General features: G+C 39.4%; 1 protein-coding gene across 4 annotated transcripts in view; it reads left to right on the forward strand.

Annotated features, from left to right (window-relative positions):
* The window catches only part of MYPN (myopalladin), a 113776-nt gene that overhangs the window by 55466 nt on the left and 38948 nt on the right, over window positions 1-19362 (forward strand). For all 4 annotated transcript variants that reach the window (XM_070782191.1, XM_070782190.1, XM_070782189.1 and 1 more), the window contains 6 exons: window positions 116-230; window positions 1425-1496; window positions 9446-9587; window positions 11431-11454; window positions 14322-14438; window positions 15210-15579. In XM_070782191.1, coding sequence (XP_070638292.1) covers window positions 116-230; window positions 1425-1496; window positions 9446-9587; window positions 11431-11454; window positions 14322-14438; window positions 15210-15579 — 840 coding nt within the window. The remainder of the gene's footprint in view (window positions 1-115; window positions 231-1424; window positions 1497-9445; window positions 9588-11430; window positions 11455-14321; window positions 14439-15209; window positions 15580-19362) is intronic.

Here is a 19362-nt window from a genome sequence, read left to right on the forward strand (position 1 = left end):
TTTGTGCGATAATGTTGAACAAAAAGTTTTGTAAGCAGTGCTGAAAGCTTTGCTGAAAGAATTTTCACAAGAATGATAGGTCTGTTTTATAATCTGTATTTTAATCATTTCTCAGAATCCAGAAGCCAAATGAGGTGTCATCGCCTCCCACTACTTCTGCAGCCATTCCTTCAGCAGTACCCCAAACCCAGCATGTGGTGGTCCAGCCCAGGGTGTCAACCATCCAGCAGGTACAAGAGTCTAAGTGAAACACAAGTGCCATGAACTGTGTCAAGCAGGCACTGTGACCATGACCCTCTTGTATGGCACGATCGTGTTCTCCTCTGGTGCAACTTCATAATGACCTTGGGCGACACACTTCTATAGTCATGATAATCACTTTGTACTGCCGGTATATGATATCAGTAGTTCCCCTGGCTTTGGGAACATGTTCTGTAACTTCATAGGCAAGTTTCATAGGAAAAGAAACTCTACAAATTAGTCTCTGATACCCCAGCTTTTGAAGGGCATGGATTACATATACAATGAGCTGCCAGCTCTCCCACTGGCCCAGGACTCCCTTGAACCTCAGTTTTTCTAAGATAGAGTAACCATTAAAATAACTTTCAGAAAACTTAAAGTCTCTCATCCTTCAGGTTGATTATGATGATGATGATAGTACATGCTTATTGTAAAAACATTTAAAAAATACAAAAAGCATACTAAGTAAAAACTTAATCAACATTCTACTTCTCTGCTCCCACTCTTCAGAGGTACCTCCTGTTAATACTTTCTATCAGTTTCAGGCATTTTCTTTGCATATCTATATGCATATCTTTGCAAACTCCAGGAGATAGTGAAGGACAGGGAAGCCTGGTGTGCTGCACTCCATGGAGTCACAAAGAGTCAGACACAACTTAGTGACTGAACAGCAATGCATATACATTAAAATATGAAATCATATTAATATAAAATACTTGTAATGTGTTGTATATTTAAATATAAATAGTGATGTATATAAAGATCTAAAACCTTAAAAAAATTTTTTTTAATTTTCTTCAGCATACTTCTCTGACCCAGTTAGTAACGCAGAGGGGTCATATTTTAGTTCTAATCCAGTAGTTTTCAAACTGTGATCTGTGAAGCCTCAAGAGTCTATGGAACCTCTACAAGGGGTTAAGGTTCATTACTTAGCTCTTATGTAAGGGGCTGGTGACGGGTGGCATGTATTTACAGCCACTGTGATGTAGGAAGAAATAGTAATACAACCAGTTCAGCATAAAACTTGGTGTCTGTGAATCATGACATAGAAAATGTCAGTCTTTGGTTTTAGATTAATTTCATACACCAAATTCTTTAGCTTGTTATACGTATCTATCATCTATCTACCTACCTACCTGATAATTCTAGTGACGATGAATCTATTGTTGGTTCCCTTCTAACAGTGTCAGAGCCCTACAAATTATCTGCAAGGATTGGATGGAAAACCTATCATTGCAGCTCCTGTGTTTACAAAGGTAATCAAAATGTTACTTCTTTCTGCCATGGCTTTAAACACAACACAATACCCAAAGCTGCAGGATCCAAGATTCACTGATTTTATCTCAGGATTTTGTTCTCTTATAAATACACTATAGGGTTTGGGTTTTTGTGGTAGTTGTTACCATGCCTCCTGAAGTCGGAGATGTCTAATAACAGTTTGTGTAATAAAGTAGAGGTCATCCCCATCCGCATTCACCACACTGATCTCTATGGCCATCCTATTGCTTTAAACACGGTAGCCACACCGACGGGTCAGGTGTTAAGGTTTCTAAGCACTCCACAGTTTTCTCTGGATGTCTTTGGTGCTCAAGGAGATGCAGTTACATGCTCTCAGAAGGCTTAATATAGACTTTGTCACTCAAGGACAAAGAGCATTCTTTTTCTAATCCATAGTGTCAACTATTGTAGCGGCATCAAATTCTGAGTCTCATAATCTTTGTCTTTAGAACTGGAAATTTTACTCAGGAACTTTCTTTACAAATGAAAAAAAAAAAAAAAAACAAGGGTAGGCAGAGAGATTAAACAATGTATCCAATGTCACAGACCTTGGTAGAATCAGGACTAGAAACAAGTTCTCTCATTTCTGTCTGTTGTTCTTTCTATTATATAACATACTTTGTTTATATGTTGCCCAGGACAGTAAATTCAAAGGTGAAAAACTGAGTCACACTGAATTTGTTTTGGTATCATGAAGACTACATGAATGGAGTTTATAAATTATGGATTTATAATTTGTTCTTTATATGAATACCAAACTTAAACCCAAAGAGATCTTATCCTCTCAGAAGTATGTTTTAGAGCAATGGTTCTCGATCAGAGTTAATTTTGCTCCTCAAAGGACATTTAACAATGTCTGGAGACACTTTTTGATTTTCACAACAGGAGTTGGCATCCAGAGATACTGCTAAACTTTCTGTAATACACAAGATGACAGCCTTCTGCAACAAAGAATTATTCAGTCCAAAATGCCAGTTAATCCTGGGGTTGAAAAATCATGAATTAGAGAAAAATGTAAAAAAAAAAAAAAGGTGTCTTTTCCAATAAGTACTGATCCTAAAGAGGAGCTAAATTCACAACTTCCACAGAAACATCAGTTTTAAGAGAAGTTCTACCGTATTAGCTCATCCAAGATGGTTTTCCAAAATTAAGCAGAGTCTGAGTGAGACATGTTTATCCATGACCGTATCAGGTAGGCAAACATTCTTATGTGAAACAAGATGCATCTTGATTTTTCAGATGTTTCCTGTAACCTGCTTTCAGAATTTAAGTTTTGCTATTTTCAAAGACTAGCAGTAGGAAAGCAATGTGTTCTGATTTGGTGACTACCAGACTTTAATGACAGAGAAGGCAATGGCACCCCACTCCAGTACTTTTGCCTGGAGGATCCCATAGATGGAGGAGCTTGATGGGCTGCAGTCCATGGGGTCACTAAGAGTCGGACACAACTGAGCGACTTCACTTTCACTTTTCACTTTCATGCATTAGAGAAGGAAATGGCAACCCACTCCAGTGTTCTTGCCTGGAGAATCCCAGGGACAGGGAAGCCTGGTGGGCTGCCGTCTATGGGGTCGCACAGAGTCGGACACGACTGAAGCGACTTAGCCGCAGCAGCAGCAGACTTTACTGAAGATTTTTAAGTGGACCTGTGTGTGTGTGTGTGTGTGTGTGTGTGTAATACAGCTAACACAGCTACCTCTATTTGTCTTGAAAGTGAAAGTGAAACTGAAGTCGCTCAGTCGTGTCCGACTCTCCGCGACCCCATGGACTGTAGCCTACCAGGCTATTTGTCTTAGTTCACTGCTAAGTCACCTAGCCTTAAAACAGACCTTTAAATGCTGAGAAATCTGAACACTTTGTCGTGCCGATTTGTCATAACACTACCTTTGTCAGGTAGGGCTGATTCTTCAAAGGTAACGAAATCACAGAATAATTTATTCTGTCCCAAACTGAAGTCTCCTCCCACTCTTCTCCTCACCACCATCTGCCCAACCAAACAGCAGAGATGTGTCCTTACCTCCCTCCACACTTCCAGATCCTTTGGGGGTGCTGTCTTCTCTGCATCTATATCATCTGGTACATATCTCTGATATAACATTTAGCACAATAATAAAAAGGTTTACTTTTCTGTCTCTCCCCAAGCACCTAGAAGCTTCTCTCTAATATCTAGATAGGAGTCCACCATGATTATAATAGGTCCAAAACTATCTTTGTTATTCCCAAAAGCCTAATAAGACTTTAAAAACTATTCTTTACATTTAATTTTCATGGACTGGTTAGTCACAAGTTAGCTGTTTTTGTGTGGTGACTGATTACCTCCCTCTAATTATATGCTCTGATTTGCAGATGATATATATGCTTTGATAAATAAAAATGAGAAAGTGAATTAGTCATCAGTGTATGCTGTTTATCAGATAAATCTCCAAAAATGTTAGCTCCATGGTGGGAAAGCAATCTCTAATACAGAGATTCAAACTTTGGTGAGGCTTTATCAGTCCTCGGAAAGTGTGCTTTTGTCTCCATAAATGGGATCAGGGTTGTTCAGATGTAGGGCTCTAGCATAGCCTGTGGCTCAGATTCCAGAGGGACTTATCAGCAACAGTGTGCTTGCGTTAGTTTCCATGAGTGAGGGCAGAACTGAGGTCATTGTCACTGCCAGTGTCATTAGAAAATTTCTGAATCAGAGCCACTGATGATGGTAACCACGTGGCGTGAGCCGTGATAACCGATCATTGGCATATGTTTGCTTGGGTTTTTCCTTGTTCTATTTACTTCTTTAGGAACTTCTGGCATTCCAGTCCCTATGATTCACTTCTATACTGCCCAACAAAGCATTTCTCTGCCAATAATGGCAAGAAGCCATTTTTAAAAGGGGCTTCCCTGGTGGCTCAAACAGTAGAGCATCTGCCTGCAATTCAGAAGACTTGGGTTCAATCTCTGGGTTGGGAAGATCCCCTGAAGAAGGGAATGGCAAGCAATTTGAGGGCAAAGTTTTATTTAACCCCTTCTACCTCCTTTGGTGATGGGGAAGTACTGGTATTATCTTCTCTTTAGAGAAGGTTAAAATGAAAAGGAGGATTGCCCAGCAAAACAGTGGTAGAATTTGAAAGAAGTGTGGGGTCCCATATGCTAGTTCATTGCTCTACTTATAGAGGATAACTTTTTTTTTAACCTTTTTATTTTATATTGGAGTATAGCTGAATATAGTATGGGCTTCCCTTGTGGCTCAGTTGGTAAAGAAGCCGCCCGCAATGCGGAAGACCTGGGTTCGATCCTTGGATTGGGAAGACCCCTTGGAGAAGGGAAAGGCTACCCACTCCAGTATTCTGGCCTGGAGTCCATGGACTGTATAGTCTATGGGGTCACAAAGAGTCGGACACAACTGAGCGACTTTCACTTTCACTTTTCATAGCTGATTAGCAATGTTGTGGTAGTTTCAGGTGGACAGCAAAGGGACTCAGCCACGTATATACATGTATCCATTCTTCCCCAAACTCCCCTCCATCCAGGCTGTCACATAACACTGAGTAGAGGTCCCTGTGCTGTACAATAGGTCCTTGTTGGTTACCCATTCTAAATACAGCAGCATGTACATGTCAATCCCAAACTCCTTAACTATCCCTTTCCCTCATTCTTTCCCCCTGGTAACCATAACGTTCTTTCTCCAAGTCTGTGAGTCTGTCTCTGTTTTGTAAATAAGCTCTTATGAAGGATACCTATATTTTTAAATACTTTACGAAACAGACTATCCTCCATCCTCTATATTGTATCAAAAACGCTTTCACTCTGTTTATGGGGGGAAAACAGTGCTCACACTCCTTGAACATGAAGGGAGGTAGATGATCAAATTAGAATCTTACTCCTATCACTGCGCCCACTCCAACAGCAGCTGCTCAGGCGGGCTTTCAAGGCTGCAGCAGCACTGGCTCCAGCTGCTTCAGCAGTAATTTGAAGAGTGCAAGGGGGCAGGGGAAGTGAAAATTTGAAGAACGGCACTTCATTATATAATAGCAGAGGCAGGAAGCCCTGAAATAACTGGGCTGGTGGTTGGCTCGAGACTGCTAAAGACTACATGGGCCCCTCTCCCCAACCTGACAATTCCAGAGACTTCTCTGGCTCAACTGTTGCCCTGGACACTTGTGACTATCTTGGAGCAAAAAGGGTTCTTTATCAGTAAAAACTGCTCTGATCCAACTCCAGCCTAAGGCATGACAGCATTCATTTCCAGCATCTCCCAAAGTGCAAAAGCAGCCACTAGAATTAACAAAGAGAATAAAGTGATGATATGAACCTTGTAGCTGACATCTTTTCAACCAGTAAGGGAAACGCCTTTTCTCAAGGATGTCCTTGCACTATATCTGTGGGATCTACTGAGCAGGAACTGTGTCCTTTCAAGTCACATTTACAGCACCTGCACACAGCACTTGGTACAAAGCAGGCACCCAATAATATTTATTCTGTGGTGAATCACTTCCATTTCAGCTAAGAAGGAGTTGCTGCTTTCCTCACTTTGTGGCTTCGGAGTGTCTTTAGCAGGAACAGAGAAAAAAAAAAATCCAATAGCAAATGGCTGTGCAAGACATGCTTCTTAGGGTTGTGTTGTCAACTTACCACACAAAGAATGTCTTCCTGGATGATCAGTACGGTGATGACACACAGACAGATGTGCACTTTGGATACTGTTTACCTCAGCAGGTTGTAGACTTTTCATTATAGGGACTTTAATTCAAATCGGTAATTCCTAGTTAAGACTAACTTAATCTTTGCTTGTTGGGAAATGTTTCACGTCTTACTCATCTTCAGTGAAGTCAAGGTAAGTATGATCAAGTCTTATACAATGTGCCGTTAGTAACAGCCTAAGACCTACTGCTGTGTTGAACATGGCCCCATTTACAAAACGTGCAAACGGTGTAACTGATTTGGACAGTGATGTGAACCAATTTCTTGTCATGAGACTTTTGTAGAAAAGCACAGCTTTTAGCAGTAACAACTATCATTGTCCTTCAAATCATGACCTTCAACAACCTTTTCTAAGTGGCTTGTAAGATGACCCATGGCTACTCCTTTACTGAGTATTGATGATGTGTTACATCGGAACAAGCCTCCATCTCATATCACAGACACTTAACAGGCATGTTCTGTAACTGTAGTAATTCAAGTGTCTTGGCTATTGTCTCCAATAGAACACAGGTCTCGGCTTTCAATGTCAAGTGAGTACTTACAACAAGCTAACAGTGGTCTCAACTATGAGTAACATATTCTCTCAAGGAGGTCCTTCTGCAAACAGGACTGGGGCTTCCCAGGTGGCCCTAGTGGTAAAGAACCCTCCTGCCAGTTTAGGAGACGTAAGAAAGAAAGGTTCAATCCCTGGGTCAGGAAGATTCTCTGGAGCAGGAAATGGCAACCCACTTCAGTACTCTTGCCTGGAGAAGCCCAGGGACAGAAGAGCCTGGTGGGCTACAGTCCACAGCATCACAGAGTCTGACACGACTGAACCAACTTAGCACGTACACACAGCGCTGCCAGATTGAGACTTGGTTCGTATATCCGAACTGCAAGTCAGGTCAGAATGAACAGATCGACCTCATTCTGCTTACATTCATTCTTTAAATGTGCCACGCTTTTTTTATTCAATCCCTTCTGCAGCTGCCACTTTTTTTTTTTTTTGGTTTGCTTTTTTTTTTTTTTTAATTTATTTTGCCTCAAGAAGAAAGAGACTTCATTATGTATGAATCCCAGGGAGATGTCTGATTGCCATTAAAGTTTTCGATAGACTCCCAAACTATCATTTTCGCACAGAATTGGCTCAGATATCAAAGTGAAGGGCATATTCACCAGCCTACCAGGAGCACCCAAAACTCATTGATGTTCCCTACTTATTGAGAACATTCTTGTCACTAGAAGCCACTGTTTGCGAGTAGACAAGGAAAAACCAGGTTTTTAATCAAATGGTTCCTCATTACTTCAGAAACCACTCTGCAAATTCCGTCCTGAACTCCTTCAGCAAACAAATTTGGGAATGCAAAAAAAAAAAAAAAAAACACACCACCAAACCCACTAACTTTTGTCTGTGGCGCCCCCTGGCAGTCACAATATCAACTTACACACCCTTCTCAGGTAAAAATCTCCTATGGTAGCTAAAGCCATGTGGTTCTCCTCACCCTGTTATTCCTTAGACAGATGTTGTGAATATGATGGGTCCATGCACAAAATACCATATATTGTTAAGACAAGAGCTGTAAACAATCATAAAATATTTATCAGAGTGAATGACAAAAGCGAAAAAGACTACTGGCCCATCCTTCTCCAAAGTGAAATGTAAGTGAAAGTTGCTCAGTGTAAAGTGAAAGTGTCCAGCCCTTTGCAATCCCAGGTACCGCAGCCCGCCAGGTTTCTCTGTCCATGGAATTCTCCAGGCAAGAATACTGGGGTGGGTTGCCATTTCCTACTCCAGGGGATCTTCCTGACCCAAGGATCAAATCCAAGTCTCCCACCCCCTTCTGAAGCAAGAGCCAATACCTAAATGCAGACCCCAAAATTGTAATAATAGGAAAGCCTGAATTATTTATTGCTAATAGAGCTTGTAGAGGAAGATAATCATAACCTTTCCCATGTTTGTAATCTTTTAGTCTATGGTAAAAATATGCCCACACACATGCCAACAGAGCTTTTCACAATCAAATGAAGTACCAATAACACAAATGAACGTGTGACTTTAAGCTCACAAAGCACGATGAGTGAAAGACAAGTTATGAAAGGAAAATGTGAGTTCTATTCTCCCATAGAGTCTGTTACAGAATAGACTGATATTTTACAGTTGAAAGTGATTTTTGTAAACTTATTTTTTTGTGGAAGTTTGGAAGAGCATTTAACGATGCCTTCACAAAATTATGACATATTTTACCATGACCCAAAACTTCACATGCAATTATGATTATATAGAGATTGCCATTCTATATATCCCTCAACAGACTCTGAGGCTATACTGTAAAGAACACATACAGAAAACAAAATAGCAAAACAAACATCAATTTCCAGGTCTACAGAAAGTTGACAAGCAAGCCAAGAAAATAGTCAGCGTTGAGCCACAAAGATTTCCCACCTCATGGAACATTCTTATGTAGAAAAATACATTACTTTCTTTTTTAAAAAGGTTTTATTTATTTATTTTTTGGCTGCCCTGGGTCTTTATTGCTGTTCAGGCTTTTCTCCAATTATGGCAAGTGACAGCTACTCTCTGGTTGCGGTGCAGGGGCTTCTTTTTGTAGTGGCTTCTCTTGTTTCGGAGCACAGACTCCAGAACACTGGGGCTTCAGTAGTTGTGGCTCCCGGGCTGTAGAGAGCAGGTCCTGCAGCTGTGGCTCCCGGGCTGTGGAGAACAGGCTCAATAGCTGCGGCGCTCGGGCTTAGTTGCTCTGCAGCATGTGGGATCGTCCCAGACCAGGGATTGAACCCAGGCCTTCTGCATTGCCAGGCAGATTCTTCTACCACTGAGCCACCAGGGAAGCCCCCCGAAATACATTACTTTCATGCTGAATACACCTAGTATATACTCACTGCAGATTTTTTTAATTGTTATTATTTCTGAAAACCAAACTCTACTTGGGCATTTTCTCAAAGGAAGCAGAATGACTTTACTGAAAATTAGTATTTTTGCAAACCCTCAAAACATTTTGCCTAGTATTTGTCTGGCACTACAACAGAGAAGGAAGAAGATAGTGAGGAAAAAGTATCCTATGGGCACAGATGCGTGTATCTTTAAAAATAGATTTGATGTAGATCCACCGAATTGAAGCTGCTGAAAATGTGCAAGATTTGAAGAAAACCCAAACCTGGAAGCAATAGTGCCTTTTTGGAAAACTCAGCACTGGAAGTAGATTCCAAAAATAGATACTTTTTGGTTCTAACAATATTCTTCTCATTACAGATGTTACAAAATTTATCAGCCTCTGAGGGTCAGCTAGTTGTCTTTGAATGCAGAGTAAAAGGAGCCCCATCTCCTAAAGTTGAGTGGTATAGAGAAGGGACCTTGATAGAAGATTCTCCAGATTTTAGAATTTTACAGAAAAGTAAGTCAATGCTTTAAAATAATTTTTAAAATAATTTTTATAAATTTATTGTGTACATTATTTTTATAACAACAGCTAATTAAAATGTAATTAAAAAAAGAATAAAATAAAAATCACTTATAATCATAATCCATCAAACTAAGCCATGTTAATATTTTGGTGTACATTCTCCAAAACTTTTTCCATGCATTTTTTTAAATTTACTTATTTTTTAATTGAAGAAAAATTGCTTACAGAATTTTGTTCTTTTCTGTCAGACATCAAAATGAACCAGACATAAGTCCAGATATATGTCCCCTCCCTCTTGAACATGCATGTTTTTTAAGTAAAAATAAATCATTTTTTGTAAATTGATTTTTCATTCAACATTTCATATCTTTCCATATTAATACAGATCTTTTTTACCTTTAAAAATAAATCAATTCAATTTCATATTTACTTAATCACCTGTTGTTGAAAATGTAGAATGTCCAAAAATTTTTACCATCATAAACTATATCTCAAAGCATGTTAACAGAGAATATCTATGAATAAATTTGAGAACTAGAATTTTTACTGTAAATTCACAATTTTTAAGCCTTTAATATAAATTACCAAAGTACCCTCCAAAAAGGTTGAACTGAATTTACAATGATCATATAATTGATCATCTAATTTTGGAGAGTAAAAGAGGGTACTCTTAATCATTATACAGAGATCCCAGAATAAACCAGATAGATATCTGTCCCAGCCAAACTGGGACACATGCTGTTCTAGTTATATTCTACTACAACCAGAAATACATGGGAAATTCCTTTGTCTTAATACCTTCACTAACAATGGATATTAAATATTTTTTAATCTTCACTAATTTTCTAGGTCCAAAATGAGAACACTTGTTTTGATCTGCACTTCACTAATTACATGTGGGAAGGAACTTCTTTTTCATATTTATTAGGTCTTTAAATTTATTTTTAAAATTACCTATTCATATCATTTGTTCGTTATTTATTTAGGTTTTATTTTTTATTGTAATAAACATATATGTATGTGTGTGTGTGTATCCAAGTGGTTAATTCTTCTTTTCTTGTCATGCAGTGCTTTCAGCTTGACACATTTCAGTCATAAATATGCTGAAATTTGTTCATTTTTTCCTGTCACAAAATAGATTAGATATATGAATCAAATTACTATCAGGTTTAACAGCAGCAGCAGGAACAATAATATTCTGAACACCATTTAAGCTGAGAAAAGAAAGAAAAACCCTCACTAGTTTTATCAGTGGTAAAGACTGTTCTGCATGACTGCAATTCCATAAACATTAGTTGAGCACCTGTTTTAAGTACCAATCAGGCACTTTCAGAAATGCCAAAGAATTTTAAAATAAAAACTGCTCTTGAGGAATCTGTCATCTATCCTGAGGCTCTTAACATTAGAAACCTTAGGGCAGGAGGTATATTCTACATTATATCAAGATGTGATAGCCCAAAGCCAAGAAGGATCTCTCAGTCTTCACAAAATTTTTCAGGTCAGGCTGAATGAAAACAATAAAAATAAATCATCCTGAGTACCAGCTAATTCAGTAACTTTTCCCAACCTAAGGTTTGCATGTCTCAGGTGGAACCCAGGTATGTCCCAAGATGCAGCCACATCATTTAAGCAGTAGTTCTCTCTTGCTGCTCTTCTATGATAAATATCCTATACCCATCAAGGTCATCGGTGCTTAACATTTACAGATTAGCTTTGTCAAATTGCTCATGAGTATGCAGAAAAAAATTGTGAAATTCAGTGGGAAGCTTCTGATGAAAATATCACCTCTCAGTAAAATGAATGCTCAGAATCTTTTAATTTTTTTTCCTTTTAGAACCTCGATCCATGGCAGAGCCAGGTAAAGATCATTTTAACTTTCATTTTTATGTGATCAGTGATTTGAAATATGTAATAAAACATATTGCAGTTATACTGGTGTCAAGAAAAAAAAAGTTTTAGAAAGAAGATCGAAGCCAATTCTAGCTATTACTGTAGGAGAAGGAAATGAGGAGCATGTACAAATTTGAAATATATATTCAATACCTATTGTGAATACAGTTAGTTCTGGGTTGTTGAGGAATGTTTCTTAGGAATATTTTCCCTCTTAGGAATATTCTTAGGAATATTTTCCTACTTATGATTTCCTTCAACTGGGCTGAGCAATTTCCATGATGCTAGAGCAATTCCAATTCTACAGCCTATGTTTCTCAAAAGTTATGCATCATATTTTGAAATTCACAGAATCAATTCAGAATCAATACAATGTTAGTGGTGTTATTAGATGAGGTTGGGAGGATATTAAGATGACATAGAAGCTCTTACCTCTAGAAAATACAAGTCATTCACAAACCACAGCGTAAACATCTGAATGTCCTCTCTGTGATCACCCTGAAACATAAGATTGTATTTGTGTCCATGGGTAAGAATCATGGTTTGGAATTTCATTATAATTCTTTCTCCCAAAAACTGAATGGAAAAGCATTCCCAATACAGACACTGAACAGAAGAGGGTGGCAGAGCATGAGATGGTTAGATAGCATCACCAACTCAATGGACATAAATCTGAGCAAACTCCAGGAGACAGTGAAGGACAGGGGAGCCTGGTGTGCTGCAGTCCACGTGGTCGCAAAGAATCAGACATGACTTAGCAACTGAACAACAATAATCCATGTTGCATAACCTTGGATTATGCAGTAAGTAGGCCCTTGGGGATACAGTAAAGACCACAGTGGTCTTACTCTAGCATTGCTTGCAGTGGAGAAACATTTTTCCCCTTGAATATATTTCAGTCTTTTGATACTTTCAACCAGAACAAGCTTTTTCACTAGGTAGTCTCATACACAAAATAATTTCAGAGTTACCCTAAAGAGGTCCATGCCCAAAACTAAGCTCAAGCTCCACAACCTAAAATTTCATGTCCAGAGAGTTCTTCCTTCCACCTTGTATAATGCAAATACCCTTTGGAGACAGAATATTTTATCAGGCAGGTATAGTGTAGTCTGAATAAATTTATCAGATCATTTTCTGAATGCAGGTTCCTGAAAGCTGAGAGAGCAAATGTTTGGGAAGGGGAACAGAGAGAAGGAAGCATAAGCCTCAGAAAAAGGACAGAGAGGTACCAAAAACCAAACTTCGCCTCTCCATCATTTAAGATTCTTTGGGCAGCAAGCAAAGAAAACCTAACCAAACGTGGCTTAAGCAACAAGAAAAATCTATCTTGTCACATTGTAAAATGCCCTAAGAAATGGCAGTCTTGAGACTGCTTAATTTTGCATCTCAGATCATCAAGGACCAAGCTTTTTTTCCTCCCTCATTCTGTCACCTTCAGAGTATCCTCTTAAGCTGGTTCTACTCATATACCTAAGACAGCAGCCACAGTTCTGGGTATTACATGCAGATGACAACGTCCAGAGGCAAAAATAGGGAATAATGCTCTCTGTTATTCCTTTTAAAGAGCAAAGAAAACTTTCCCAGAAACTCCTCAGGAGACTTCCCCTAATATCTTATTGATCAAAATTGTGTGTCACATGCCACCACCTAAGCAAGAACAGAGTTAGCATGACTGGTTAGCATGACCAATCATGATTCACCAACCAAGGCTGAGAGAGGCCAGTCTGCCTTGAAGCCTATGATCACTTCAAGGAGGGTGGACAAAGCCAGGATTCTATTAATAAGGAGTAAGGAAGATGAAGAGTTAACTGAGCAGGTACTCAACACTGTCTGCCATGGCCTCCTGTCCTGTTTTCCTAGAAATTATCCAGCTAATTCAATCCAGTTATCATGAAACACTGAGATGCCAAGTTTCTAATACAACTCTGCTTTTGTTAATTTTGTTTTTAATGTCAGTTCCACTAAGTGATAACTGGAGGTTTATGTTACCATCTTATATCTCTCTTCATTAGTTGCCAAGGAACATCTAACTATAATAACTTAAGGCTGTAATCATATGATTCTATCTGGGAATCGCTTCAGCAGTTACTCAAAGGGGGTTCATGCTCTGTATTGGAGTAATCTTATAAGAATTACCATAGTATCACAAAAGAAAAGGTGCTTTTCTTTCACCCAGAATTCTAAGTTGCTCTACCAGCTAATTACCAGTAGCTAAGCAAAATATTGCTGTCCAGTTTTAAATTATGGCCTTCATTTAAAATTACCTCATGACAAAAGTTCCCCACAGAATAGGTCACCAAAAAAGAAGAAAATAGTTCTCCATGGAAATAGTGAGATCTGGGCTTAAAAATCGTTTTTTCAGTCCTTTTAGTTCACACAGAACTCCTTTTGCTTTTTAAAAAAATTTATTTAATTTTAATTGAAGGATAATTGCTTTACAATATTGTGTTGGTTTCTGCTATACATCAGCATGAATCAGCCATAGCCTCCTTTTGCTTTAAATCCTTTGTTTTTGTGATTTTAAGCTTATTGTTTCTTGGTTCTACTTTTGTTTTCTGGACTGATGACATAAAAACATATTTATGAATTCATAATCTGATTATATTATTATTAAATTCTCTTGCTGAGTGTCTGCATGGAGTTATTCATTTTACATCCTTTGGCTCATTTGGTCTGCTAACCAGTCAATTCAATCAAATAATTGGACTAATTATTTTCAAACGATATAATTATCTTCTTCTATTGATTTTTATAGAATCACTATCTAATATCAGAAAATTCCATAATTCCATTTCCATAAAAAGTCAGTAACCATCTCTGCTTTATTGACTTTAGAGGAGATCTGTACTTTGGTCATTGCTGAGGTATTTGCAGAAGACTCTGGGTGCTTCACATGTACTGCAAGCAACAAATACGGCACAGTGTCAAGCATTGCACAGCTAGATGTGAGAGGTAAGGATTCTTTCAATGCCATAACCATCTAGACCAGGGATTCCCTAACCACCAGATCAGTACCAGTCCATGGCCTGTTAGGAACTAGGCCATGCAGCAGGTGAGTGGCAGATGAGCAAGTGAAGCTTCCTCCGTATTTACAGCTGCTCCCCATCTCTCTTTACTGTTTGAGTTCCACCTCCTGTCAGATCAGCAGCGGCATAATAAATGTAATGCACTTGAATGAATCATCCTGAAACCAACCTCCCCAACCCCAGTCCATGGAAAAATTGTCTTCCACAAAACCAGTCGCTGGTGCCAAACAGGTTGGGGACCATTGGTTTAGACTAAGATTTTGAATATGAGTATGAGGAGTATACTTTACCCTTTCTTACTGCTTTTTATATGAAGCTAGTGTAGCTCTCCTAAAATTTTTTTGAATTATTGAGGAAAGTGTTTCTGAACAGAATTCAATTTCTAATTTCTTATCGCATTTATCACCACCATCTCATTTATCCTGCTGTTATTTTTGATATTCCCTAAAAAACATCTCCTTGGTCTTACACAGACTTCTAAAATTCTTTCCAAAATGCTACTTAGATTTTTTTGAGTTTTTCCCCCCCGGTATCCTTACCATTCATTAATGCCTCAGATTGTGTTTTCTGTTTTTGACAAGCATCTCTCATTAGCACATTCGCCTAAGTTGGATTCCGGCCCCAACTCAGGTGTACAGTCCTTTCTCAGTCTTGTTGAGTAAGGCTAATGGCTCACGTCCTGTTATCATCCTTTCAGGAAATGAAGATCTCAGAAACAATGGGTCTCTTCACTCAGCCAACTCCACCACCAACCTGGCTCTTACTGAGCAACAGCCATCCCCACCCAACCCAGAGCCTCCTGTGGAACAACCCCCTAAACCCAAACTGGAAGGGGTGCTGGTGAACCACAATGAGCCCCGGTCCAGCTCGAGGATCGGGCTCCGTGTGCACTTCAACCTGCCTGAAGATGACAAAGGAAGCGAAGAATCCTCCGAGGGTGGCGTGGTGACCACCCACCAGACCAGGCCAGATTCCTTCCAGGAGAGATTCAATGGACAGTCAGCAAAAATCTCTGAGCCTTCCTCACCCGTCAAAGAGCCCCCTCCAGTTCTGGCCAAACCCAAACTGTAAGTAAAAATGAGAATGGATAACCAAGAGTGCCTGTGACCTGCTCTGAGTCTGCCCTTCTTAAAAATGAAGAAGCTGAAAAGGAGGATTATGAAATGAGAAGACACACATTAAATGCTTTGCAAGTCATATGTCCTCACATCAGTGCAAACGTGCTCTCACTACCACCCCTTACTATTCATATCCTACTTCCAAGAAATGCTGCATCTAAACTGGCTCCAAAAAATGTTTCTTCTATACTAGGTGGCTTCAGGTGAAGCACTTCTGCACTTTTCTGTTTTAATACATTTTTTTTGACTCACCTTCTTGAGCCATTTTACTTTTTGGCTGCACTGAGCAGCTTGCACAATCTTAATTCCCCAACCAAAGATCGAACTGTGTCCCCTAAAGTGGAAGCACAGTCTTAACCTCTGTAGTGTCAGGGAAGTCCCTCCACATCCTTCAGTATTTTTTGCACCTGAATTTTTTCCTTTTTTAAAAAAACGAGGATATAGTTGACTTACAATGTTGTGCTAGTTTCTGATGGACAGCAAAGTGATTTAGTTATACATATGTATTCCTTTTCAGATTCTTTTTTCTTGTAAGTTATTACAAAATATTGAATATAGTCCCCTGTACTAAAACTGGCTGGATTTTAAAACCCAAATTTGCCACTTCTGGGATGTTATAAATATCTTTGTGTCTATTGGTCTGTTTTTTCAATTAATTTTTTTTAATTGAAGGATAATTGCTTTATAATTTTTGTGTTGGTTTCTGCCATACATCAACATGAATCAGCCATAGATATACACAGATCCTAGGTGCCGCCCACCTGAACCTTCCTCCCACCTCTATACGCTTCTTACAAAGCCCTTTCTTAGGTCTAATAATCTCTACAGCCTATAATTTCATCTCTCTATTTCCTGTTTCTACTTCAGCTTAAGTTTTTATACTCATTATAGAAAAGATATCAACTGTTTTTCAGATAGTTCCTTGGTATGGCTAGATATGCTGTGGCAATCACAGTAGGCTTCATATAAATGTAATGGGATGAAAGAAGTCATAAAAATTCAGGCACCTCTGGATCTGATGCACTTGTGGCCCAAACCCTCTTCAGAGCTTCCATCAGCGTCCTGTTGCAATATTTAACGTGCATCCACAGTAAAGCAAACATTGAACGTGACAGTACTATTATGTTCTGTTTGATCCACACATCAAAGTCATAAAAGTTACATTGATAAGTACATAGACCTTTAAATATCAACAATGAAATCTACAGTAATAAGACTCCCATCATGTGTTCCTTGGTGCTGACCACAAGGTACTCACTGGAAGCAGCTCATGTTGCTTAGTTTTATATTTTTCTCCCTACCACACAAATGCTGGGCATAAAATTAAATGTTACAAAACATACAAGTCACAGCCAGAAATACTTCAGTGTAGTCACTCTGTCTTGTCTGATTCTTTGTGACCCCATGGACTGCAGCACACCAGGCCTCCCTGTCCATCACAAACTCCTAGAATTTACTCAAACTCAAGTCCATTGAGTTGGTGATGCCATCCAACCATCTCATCCTCTATTGTCCCCTTCTCCTCCTGCCTTCAATCTTTCCCAGCATCAGGGTCTTTTCAAATGAGTCCGTTCTTCCCATCAGGTAGCCAAAGTATTGGAGTTTCAGCTTCAGCATCAGTCCCTCCAATGAACATTCAGGATTGATTTCCTTTAGGATGGACTGGTTGGATCTCCTTGCAGTCCAAGGGACCCTCAAGAGTCTTCTCCAACGCCACAGTTCAAAAGCATCAATTCTTCGGTGCTCAGCTTTCTTTACAGTTCAACTCTCACATCCATACATGACTACTGGAGAAACCATAGCTTTGACTAGATGGACATTTGTTGGCAAAGTAATATCTCTGCTTTTTAATAGATTGTCTAGGTTGGTCATAGCTTTTCTTCCAAGGAGCAAGTGTCTTTTAATTTTATGGCTGCAGTCACCATCTTCAGTGATTTTGGGGCCCCCCAAAATAAAGTCTGTCACTGTTTCCACTGTTTCCCCATCTATTTGCCATGAAGTGATGGGACTAGATGCCATGATCTTAGTATTCTGAATGTTGAGCTTTAAGCCAACTTTTTGTACTCTCCTCTTTTGCTTTCATCAAGAGGTTCTTTAGTGGTTCTTCACTTTCTGTGTGAAAGGGTGGTGTCATCTGCATATCTGAGGTTATTGATATTTCTCCCTGTAATCTTGATTCCAGCTTGTGCTTCATCCAGCCCAGTGTTTCTCATGATGTACTCTGCATATAAATTAAACTTCTGTCCCCTCAAAGTTCTGCCAGTCACAGGAAAGAGGAATTACTTGAAGTAAAAAGAAGGGAAGAGGTTATTGTAGGGATATAAGGAGGAATGGGAAACAAAACACAGCCAGGCCCTGCACAGAGAAGGAGAGTAGGGAGTCAGTGATAGCTTACGGTGAACAATGTTGGATTTGTGATCTCCGAAGAAGATTTAGCTTTGGGACCAGGGACCAGGCTTGATCACTCAAGAGCTTTCGTGTAGCAGAGTTTTATTAAAGTGAAAAGGGACAGAGAAAGCTTCTGACATAGATATCAGAAGGGGGATGGAGAGTGCCCCCTTCGCTAGTGTTAGCAAGGGAGTTATATACTTTTTCAACTGGTCATTATAGTAAATCAAAAGAATTTCTCAAAGTTGTAAAGATCTTACTAGGCCCACTCCCACAATTTACTTTTGAAGATGACAGGATTAGAACTAACAATAGAAAGATCTTACCAGACCCACTCCCATAATAAACATTCTAAAATAACAGGATTAGTCAGAAGGTTTTCAAAGAGAAACTGTCCTCAAACAGGATACATTGTTGTTATATAATCCTTAGTACAGAGTTTAAACTGAGTTCTTTGTTGTGTAATCATCAGTTCTGGGCTTAAAGAAACAAATATTTTATGAGACTAAAACTAAGGAATGTAGAGAAAAAAAAAAGACATTTGTCCTTTTTTCCTCCTTGAGAATTCCAGATATCTATCTCCTCCTCAAGAGCCCCAGATCCCTCTCTTCCTCAGGGACCCCAGACTTGTTATCAACCTGCCTAGGGACTGACTCTCTCATTAGGAGCTAGGATCACATATATGGTCAGTCCGGCTTCTATCTGCTGTTCATGCTCCGTCCTGAGCACCCCCTTGCTTCCTCTTTGCATATCCTCTCCACTCTTCTCTCTTGGAAGCCTCATCAACTCATATCCAGCCCATAGTGACATGTCCTTTCACGATTTGTGTCAAGTTCCACTGTTAACTGGGCTTCCCTGTGGCTCAGCTAGTAAAGAATCTGCCTGCAATGCAGGAGACCTGGGTTCGATCCTGGGGCGTTGGGAAGATCCCCTGGAGAACGGAAAGGCTACCCATTCCAGTATTCTGGCCTGGAGAATTCCATGGACTCTATAGTCCATGGGGTCGCAAAGAGTCGGACACCACTGAGGGACTTTCACTTTCACTTTGTTTTCACTGCTAACTACATCGTTCTCAGTAGCTCCATTCCAAATACCAATCAGCCCATCCTTGTCAGGTGCAGAGGATTTAGGTTTACAGGGAAGAAGAGCCAAACGGATCAAATCACAACTGTGTGTGAAGGCAATTCCCAGAGAAGCGAGTTGTGGGAACAGGTAACCCCAGACAATCCATTTGCCATTTTGTAGAGCTTCCACTTACTATTAGATTTACCTTCATGTTGCAGAAAGTCCAAAGTAACAGTGAGTTAAATACATGAGGGTTTATTTTTCTATGAAATAAAGGAA

Source organism: Bos indicus, chromosome 28, assembly GCF_029378745.1.
Source record: "Bos indicus isolate NIAB-ARS_2022 breed Sahiwal x Tharparkar chromosome 28, NIAB-ARS_B.indTharparkar_mat_pri_1.0, whole genome shotgun sequence".
NCBI lineage: Eukaryota > Metazoa > Chordata > Mammalia > Artiodactyla > Bovidae > Bos > Bos indicus.